This window comes from Panthera uncia, chromosome D1 (assembly GCF_023721935.1).
Source record: "Panthera uncia isolate 11264 chromosome D1, Puncia_PCG_1.0, whole genome shotgun sequence".
NCBI lineage: Eukaryota > Metazoa > Chordata > Mammalia > Carnivora > Felidae > Panthera > Panthera uncia.
In genome coordinates, this window is record NC_064808.1 from 6,982,098 (window position 1) to 6,990,301 (window position 8,204).

General features: G+C 62.9%; 3 protein-coding genes across 5 annotated transcripts; all 3 read right to left on the reverse strand.

Annotated features, from left to right (window-relative positions):
- Window positions 1-342: 342 nt before the first annotated feature.
- FKBP2 (FKBP prolyl isomerase 2) lies at window positions 343-3,091 on the reverse strand. 2 transcript variants are annotated; one of them, XM_049643967.1, is made up of 6 exons: window positions 2,997-3,091; window positions 1,580-1,748; window positions 1,137-1,249; window positions 969-1,015; window positions 584-619; window positions 343-494 (listed from the first exon to the last, which is right to left on the reverse strand). In XM_049643967.1, the coding sequence occupies exons 1-6, from the start codon at window positions 3,056-3,058 to the stop codon at window positions 433-435; spliced, it is 489 nt and encodes a 162-aa protein (XP_049499924.1). In that variant the 5' UTR covers window positions 3,059-3,091; the 3' UTR covers window positions 343-432. The 2 variants fall into 2 exon arrangements, with proteins under 2 accessions (XP_049499924.1, XP_049499933.1); XM_049643976.1 differs by lacking the exon at window positions 2,997-3,091 and adding an exon at window positions 2,466-2,537.
- On the reverse strand, window positions 1,914-2,964 carry LOC125931722 (PE-PGRS family protein PE_PGRS16). The gene has a single exon (XM_049643909.1). It carries the CDS (start codon window positions 2,845-2,847, stop codon window positions 2,050-2,052), a length of 798 nt encoding a protein of 265 aa, XP_049499866.1. The 5' UTR covers window positions 2,848-2,964; the 3' UTR covers window positions 1,914-2,049.
- A 1,479-nt stretch (window positions 3,092-4,570) lies between the features above and the next one.
- Window positions 4,571-8,198, reverse strand: VEGFB (vascular endothelial growth factor B). 2 transcript variants are annotated; one of them, XM_049643922.1, is made up of 7 exons: window positions 8,025-8,198; window positions 7,407-7,449; window positions 6,910-7,106; window positions 6,657-6,730; window positions 6,425-6,460; window positions 5,943-6,178; window positions 4,571-5,368 (listed from the first exon to the last, which is right to left on the reverse strand). In XM_049643922.1, the coding sequence occupies exons 1-6, from the start codon at window positions 8,082-8,084 to the stop codon at window positions 5,965-5,967; spliced, it is 624 nt and encodes a 207-aa protein (XP_049499879.1). In that variant the 5' UTR covers window positions 8,085-8,198; the 3' UTR covers window positions 4,571-5,368; window positions 5,943-5,964. The 2 variants fall into 2 exon arrangements, with proteins under 2 accessions (XP_049499879.1, XP_049499888.1); XM_049643931.1 differs by having other exon boundaries at window positions 4,572-5,368; window positions 5,943-6,077.
- Window positions 8,199-8,204: the final 6 nt, after the last annotated feature.

Sequence of the window (8,204 nt, forward strand, 5' to 3'; positions counted from 1 at the left end):
GCAGCTTCTCCCCAGGTGACTGCAGGCCTTCCTGAGGGCCACGTAGCCATGACGATAGCCCAGTGCCGGCTCCCACACCATGAGCTCCAAGTGGCTGGGGAGCTGGAGTGGGGGGAGCGGTGTCGCTGCTGGCAGTTAGGAACACTCCTTTTCCCTCTGGGCAAGGACCACCGTCCCACCTAGGGCCTGGCCCTCACGATCCCCCCGCCACTGAGTCTACACCCAGGTCCTGCAGCCAATAAAGAAGAGGCGTGGGGGGTACCAAGGGAGAGAGTAGGCTGAAGTGGAAGATGTGGCTTCTAAGTCTCTCAGGGCCCACAAACAAACACAGGCTCACTTCATGGGCTTCAAGGGAATTTTTTTTTCTTTCTTTCTCTCTTTCAACAGTCTGGTCCCTGATGGGGGCCTCTCCACTGCCCCTCCCCAGTTTGGCTACAGTTCTGAACGTCGCTCGATTTTGAGCAGCTCCACCTCAAACACGAGGGTTGCACCACCTGCAGGGGAGAAATGAGGACAGAGTGAGAACCAGGGCCACAGGAAGAAGAGATGGTGGGCAGGAGATGGGGGCAGGAAGGCATCTTACCTGGAATCTTTGGGGGAGCTCCCCGCTCTCCATACCCTGTCAAAGATGCAGAAAGAAAAAGTGAGCTGTGACCGGGCAGAGAGAGAGAGACAGAGGTGTTCTGCAGACATTCAGGCTGAAGCCAGGCCTCTGCCCATCGCAACAAGAAAGCCAGAAATGGAGACAGCAAGGGGCTACAAAAGGCCCAGTAGAGGGCAGAGGGTGGGTGCCAGAACCAAGTGCCCTAAGGGTCTTGCCCGGTTCTCACTACTGGATACAGCTAGACTTGGAAGACGCATAATGAACGGACGGGACAGAGACCAATGCAGCGGCAAACCAGTCTTCACCCTTCCCCAGACACACCCCCCCCAACTCCCCTATCCAGGCTCAGGAAAAGGCCTCTTACCCAACTCTGATGGGATCACCAGCTTCCGTTTTTCTCCCTCACACATCCTGCAGGACAACACCTGTTCAGCGCATGGCAAGCACCCAGGCCCCCTGCCCCCCACCCCATCCCTGGGGCTTGCCTCCCACAATCAACCTCCTCAACCACAGCCATGGCCCCCTGACTCACCCCAGCAGCCCCTGGTCCCAGCCCTTGATGACCTGGCCTGTGCCCAGGGAGAAGACAAAGGGCTGGTTCTGGGGCAGGCTGCTGTCAAATTCCGTCCCATCTTCCAGCTTCCCCTGTGGGACCATGGGAAGGCCAGTGAAGAGGAGGCTCCACTTGGACACACCTCCCTACTCAGCAGCTATCCCCAAGCTGGCTCCCCATTGGCAGCCATAATCCTAGAAGGGGACAGAACCTTGGGCAGCTCGAAGTACATCGTCACTGCTTGCTGGTGCCAAGCTGGGGATCAGACAGTCAACAGCAGGGAAGAGCTATAGAAACTAGTGTAAAAGGGAGACAGGACTTGCCCACGGTCACCCACCTCCTTGGCTGAGCAATCTGGCTTCCAAGTCCTTTCAGGTCCCCAGAAGCCCCACCCACCCCAAATGTTCCACTCCCTCACCCACCGTGTAGTGCATGTGCAGGACGTCCCCCTTGCGCGACTTGATGGGACAGTGGTCTACCCGCTTCTTGACCCCGATCTGCAGCTTCCGTTTGCCCTCGGCCCCCGCAGCAGTGGCCAGGGCACTCAGGCAGATGGACAATACTGTCAGGACCCAGCTCAGCCTCATGTCTCTGCGGGGACAGACCCCGACCAACCGACCGGGGGGGAGGGCAGGGAGGGCATGGAATATGGGCAGGTACCAGGAGGATTCCACCCCCACCGTACCTTGCCTGCCCACGGGGATCCCCTTGTCCCGGGTCACCACCCCCTCCCCCGGGCTCCGCAGACACACTTACCAGTCCAGTGAGAAGGGGGCTTGCCCGAGGACCCCAGCAGCGGGGGGAGGGGGTCAGGGGAGGCCACAGCAGCCAGGGCCCCGCCCCTTTGCTCACCCCCAGCCCTTCCTTCCCTCCCGGTCCCCAGCTCCACTCTTCAATTCCCGCCCGTCCCTTTACGCAAAGTCCAGACCTTATCTGGCTGCCCAGCAGTTGCCTCGACGGAGCGATCCCATTCACGCCACACCCAGTTGCCCCCCGCCCAGCACACCCACACCTCTGAGGCCGCTGCAGGGGGCCTGCCCCGAGGCACCCACACATCGCCGCTGGGTGGCTCCGGGGAGCCCCGATCCTCCGGAGGCACCCCCCAGGCCGGGCCTGTGCCTCCGCCCGGGGCGCCGCCCCAGCTCTGAGCCCTCGGGGGCCTGCGGGGTACCCAGACCGGCCCCGTGTCTGGTGGCCGCCGAGCCCGCTCCACCCACACCACCTCTCCCGGGGGAGTTCTCGGCCTACCGCGTCCCCAGGCCCGGCCCCCGCGGAGACCGCCCCCGCGTGGACGCCCCGGGCCATTACCTGGGCCTACGCCTTCGCTTTGCTCCTTGACCCCACCCTTTAGCGGACGTAGTTCCGCCCCTTGCCCTGGAGCCCCGCCCTCGATAGAACTAGACCCTCTTTCCTGAACTGTAGCCACGCCACTCACCGACTGAAGGCCCGCCCCCAGTGCCTGGGCTCCGTCCCCTTCGGTCTCCAAACCCGAGGCTCCGCCTTCCGCCTGTTCCAGCTCCTCCTCCAGGGACCAGGCTCCGCCCCCCACCTGTCCTAGCTCCGTCCCCAGTCCCGGAGCCCTGCCTTCTACTGGCACCAGCTCAGAGGTTCCACCCGTCTCCGTCCCACGTCCCGCCCCGACTCCCGGGGCTCCGCCCCGTGCGGCGTGAAAACCCTCCCCCTGCGGCATCCCCAGACAGCTCCGACCCCACCCCCCAATTTCCCCCTGACCTATCCCTCGTTGACACTCGCAGCCCCGGCCCGCTCCTGCCCGGCCTGATCCAGCCTGCCCCCGTGCACCCCGGCTCCCCCCCAGCCCGGGCTGTGGCCCCCGCTCACCTCCTCGCCGCGCCCCCGGAGTCAACCCCAGTCGTGCTGCCGCCTGTGCGCAGGCGCGTCATCGTCGCCACCAGGCCGGGCCACGCCGCCCGCCCTCATTGGACTGTGCAAAGCCCGCTGCCGCACGCCGGGCGGAGCGGCCTTTCCCCCTGCTCCGCCCCCGCGCCGACACGTGACCACGCGCTACTTCCGGTGGCTCTGTAGCCGGTAAGGTTAGGTGAAAGTGACTTCCTAAAGTGCTTTCGGCACTTCCGGCCGAGGTGAAATTAAGGTCAGGCCAACGCGGGTTCCCGGAGGGGGTCTCGAGACGCCATTTTATCTCGCCCCCAGGCTCTCGCTTGACCCTGGGCCTCTTCAGGGTCCACGGGCTCCAGTGGGAAGAGCCTGGGCCTCAGACTTGAGTTTGAGTTTGGGCTGTGCGCTTCGTTGGCAGTGTGACCTTGAGCGAATGCTGTGGCCTGGTAGGATCTGGAAGGCCCTGTAAGGTGGGCTTGTCAACACCCACGTGGCAGGGCCACTGTAGGAGTGCGCCGTGACGTGCTCCACCAGGCCCTGGCCCACAGCCGATGCGCGCCCTTTTCGCCGCGCCAGCATCCGGGCCTGCCTCTGCCTGCCGCACGTTGACCCCCGAGTCCTGACGGCAGTGGTCCGGCTGGGCCCATTCCCCACCCACACTGGTATTTTCAGGTGCCCCGGCACTCAGCAGCGCGCCGAAAACATCTGTCAGTGGAAGTAACGAACTTGTAGTTGGGAGGTAAACTTGAGGGTTAGAGATAGACTTGGGGGTCAGATCTCCAGGTCAATCAGCCTTTCTGAGCCTATTTCCTTAATTGAAAGAGAAAGATCATTAGCAGCGCTGACCTTAGAATGAAGGACCAAGCGAGGGGTGCGCGCGAAGCCTTGTGTGTGCCCAGCACTTAAGTGGGCCGGGGGAGGGGTGGGAGTTCTGGTGTCCCCTGACCCTCATCTGTCTCACTTGAATGGAGCAATGGCATGGTCAGCGACAGCACAGCTGAGAAGAATGATTGGAAATTGGTAATCACCGTCAGGAATGGTCTCTTCTGGTTTAACCCCACCCCTGCCCAGGGCCCAGCAAGATCACTACCGTGCCCTCCCATCTAACACCTCCGAGAAGGCCTCCGTTTGGGTAGCTGCGTTCTGCCTCGGGTGAACCTCTGTCCTCGAATGTCCTGCCTCAGCAAGGCAAAGCATGGATACCCAAAGATGGCCTGTGGTCCACCCCAGGGGCCCTGGAGGCTGCGGGGAGAAGGCTGGGCACTGAGCTTAGGCTGGGTCAGACAAAGGTCAGGAGAATCCCAAGCAGGGGCTGCTGAGGGTGGGGGGAAACTGGTTGGGGTGAGGGAACGTGTCTCCCACACCAAGCCCACCAGCCACAGCCCTTTGGTAGTTCCCTTTCAAGGAGGTGGGGACAGGGCAGGTGCGTGGCTTTAGAGTGAAGCTGAAGGAAGTAGCTTAAATACAGAGCAACAAAAACAGAGAGCCGCCTGGCAGAGAAGATGGGTTTTTCTATCAAGTGAAGACACATTCCTGGAGCCCAAGGGCTGGGACCATAGCAGTCGTCCGTTCCCTCCATAGGCGCCTGTGGAAACTGAGGCGCAGAAAGAGGGGGGCAGCGACAGCCAAGATCATTCAGCGGATCTGGGTCCCACCTCAAGGTCACTGGCCATAACAGACCGTCTCCTTCCAGAAAGGAGCTTTTGTGATGAGCAGGGGAGGGGCAGGGCCTGGATGTAACAGGATTGGGAAGACTGCACAGTTCTGGCTCTACCTGATGGGGGACCTGGGGCCTCATGGCCTCCATCTACACAACGAGGGAGTAAGACAGGCTCGGGGTCTAGGACGTAGCGCGATACAGAGTGCCTGAATCGCCCAGCCTGGACAGTGGCAAACAAGGACACAGGCAGGGACAGACAGATCCGTCCATCTCTTTTATCAGGGTTGGGGGTCACAGTTCTTAACACCGCAGCCCAAGTCCCCAGTATCTGCAGAGGATTGGCGCCTCGGGGAGGGGACAGTGGGGCCAGCTGTGAAGACGCTCGCTTGCACGTGGTGGTTGAAAATCGAGACGGGACCCCTTCTCTCCCGAGTTAGTCCATGACCCCTGGTGCTGCCGACACGTCTCCTCGTCCGGCTGCCCACCCTGTTGGAGGGCGGCCTTGGGAGAGACCAGGGACGGCTGGAAAGTCCTCTGAGAGGCCCAGGTCCGGGAGCGCTTTCTGCCCACACTGAGGTCTGGGGACTGGGCACTTCTCAACACGTTGCCCTGTTGTCCTCCTCTGGGACGTGGCCTGTGAGGCAAGTGGCCCTGCTGAGTCTGAAAGGCAACGTGTCACCTTCGCAGCTTCCGGCACCTGAGGGAGGGAGGAAGGGTTCTGTTCGTGCGGGCACAGCTCAGCCCCTGCTCCCTAGGTCCACCCTCCTGTTACCTTCTGTGAACCCCATTCTCTCCTAACACTCCTGGCGAGCCCACACGAGGTCACCCCGTGGCCTAGCTGCGGAAGGGAGGAGTGGTGAGCAGCGTCTCAGACAAGGGTGGACAAGGGTTCCACTCTGTCCCCTGGCCTCTCAGAGCCCACGAGGAGGGCACACATGTCTACCACGGGGGCTTTGAGCAAGGCCCAGAGCTTTGCAAATTGGAAGGCGATCTCTCCCACTTTGACTGCAGATGTGACCTCCTCCAGGGCATCTTTGACCGCTCAAAATCCGCGTCAGGTGCCCCTTACCTCAGCCCTTGACCTCCTCTGCCGGCGTCACAAATCCTGACGTCTGACTCCCACATTTAGAACGTGAGCCTTGGTCAATATTTGTTCAACACACCGAATAGTTTCCTCTCCCCTGGCTCTTCTCCCACTGGCAGGCTCACCTTGGACCTGCTCCAAGGGCCTTGATGCCTCCCCAAACAAACACGACCCCACCAGTCCTCACCTGCAGGTGTCTGGGTTGAGCTCTAAGCCCCGCCCTTGGCAACGGAGGAAGCTGCGGCGTCGGCAGCGGCAGCGGCAGGTCCGGGGGTCAGGGCGCTGGTGGCGCTGGGTGCAGCGTGGGCAGAGGGGCCTGGGGCTGGAGTGGGATGGGTGATGTCAGCTGGGGAGGGTGCTCCGGGGGCAGAGTCCCAGCCCGGAACAGAGCGGGGCTGGGGACGGTGGTGGGGAGTGGAAGCCCTAGGAGGAGAAGCAACATGTCTGGGGCGGGAAGGAAAAGTCTTCCCGGGAGCTGGGGTTGGATCGGAGCACACAGACTCGGGGAGCAGAGGAAAAGGGGAGAGAGGGACACAGTGGGGGGAGAAAGAGGGGGCGGGACTGCAGCCTCCCGGCACACTCATACACCCCCTGCCCCATCCACACGTTACATCCTGGGTGTGGGGTCTGGGCTCCAACCCCACCTCGGCAAGAGCCCATGAGACTCACCTGTCTGGCTTCACAGCACTCTCCCTCTTTTTTGGTCTGAAAAGTAAGAGGGACAGACAGAGACAAGGAAGAGGAAGAGAATCAGAAGAGCCGAGCATCCTGCTCTTACCCCAGATCCCAGGCCTAACCCAGTTCCAGTCTTGGAAACCTGGCCTCCACTGTGGTGTACCCCCATGCCCAGCACCCCCCAAGCCTGGTCTCTGGGAGCTCAGAAGTGGGGCCCGGCTGGCACCTGCATTCACACTGGCTGTGTTCTTCCAGGGACATCTCGCCCAGCTGACTGCTCGGGTAACGGATCATGAGTATCTGTACTCCAGAGATAGGGGACACACGGTGTGAGAGATCATGAGAGATACAGAGGAAGGGAATGCTCTGTGGGCTGGAGGAACAGCTTGCCCAGCCAAGGCTCTGGCCATTCCTCCCACCACCACCCCCCGGAGCCCCAGCATCCACCCCAGCTGGGCACGCCCCACCGGCCCCAGTACCTGCATTCGGACTTGGTGCTGCCCTGTGGGCACGCACTCCAGGCCATCGTCAGGGCAGCAGCCACCACAGCGCTGCACGGTCACACAGCTGGGCACCAGCTGCTTGGCCACGGTGCCCATGAGCTCCACGGTCAGGGGCACCACCACCTCCCGGGGCTGGCAGGTGGCACGGGCATACACGTCTATCCATGACACCACTGGGGGCAGAAGCGTAAGTGTTAAGCCTCCACTGGGTTTCCTGTAGCCGCTCCCGGGTTCCCCTATCTCCTGTACCCTGCAGCTGTTCTCCCTGATTCCTTCGTCCCAGCCACCCTCCACTAGCTCCCTCTCTGCCCTCAAAACCTGTCTTCCCCTGCCCAGGAACCCCACTGCCTCAATTTTCTCTTCTGTAAAATGGGCAGAATAAAAAAGTTTGCATCTTAGAGCGTGGCCGTGATTACACAAGATGATGAGCAAACCCTGTTGATGATGGCTAGCGCGGTTATTGTTGCTATTACCTTTCTTCTGGTGGCCGGGGGTATCAGGCTGGGACACAGGGCCCTGTAGGAGAGAAGAGAACTGAACTCAAAAGTGCTCTCTAGGAAGGGCTAGCCCTGTCGCTGTTCCCAGGGGTCTGCCCTTGCAGTCTAAAGGCTTCAACTCCTCTAGGACACTTTTCCCCGATTGCTCTGCTCCTGGGGTCACTCTAGCTTTACCTGTCCTCTCCTGGCCACCTGGGACCTGCCCTGGCCACGACCCGCCAGGCGCACTCTGCCGGTGGCGGCGGCGACGTCGAATCTCCAAGCCTGGGGCCCGACGGATTCGGAGGCCTCAGGTCAGGAGGGGGCACAGTGGGCGCCCAACCGAGTCCTGCGGGGACCGAGCGGCTCCGCCCCCGGTCGAGCCCGGGGACGGGGTGGGGCAGGGGAGTGGCCCGGGGCTGGGCTGGCGGGCTGGCGGGCTGGCGGGCAGGGACTCCTCCCGGGGGATGCCCTGGCCAGATTCCCGCCACGCCCCGGTCCTCAGCCCGACCCCGCGGATCCCCGAGGCCGAGGCCGCTCCGCGTCTCCCCACTTCCGCCAACCTTGAGAGAGGGCACGGCGGGCGGGCGGGCGGGATGTCGGGGACGCACGTACCTGGGCGGGGGCCAGCTGCAGGAGCGCGGCGAGCAGCAGGCGGCGGAGCAGGGGGCTCATGGTGCCCGCGGGGGCCGCGCGCCGGGGGCGCCCGCATCTCCCTAGCCCGGCGGCGCAGGGGGCGGCGGCAGCCAGAGCCCCATGGCGCGGGCCCGGGCGCGGCGGGCGGGGGCCGGGCGC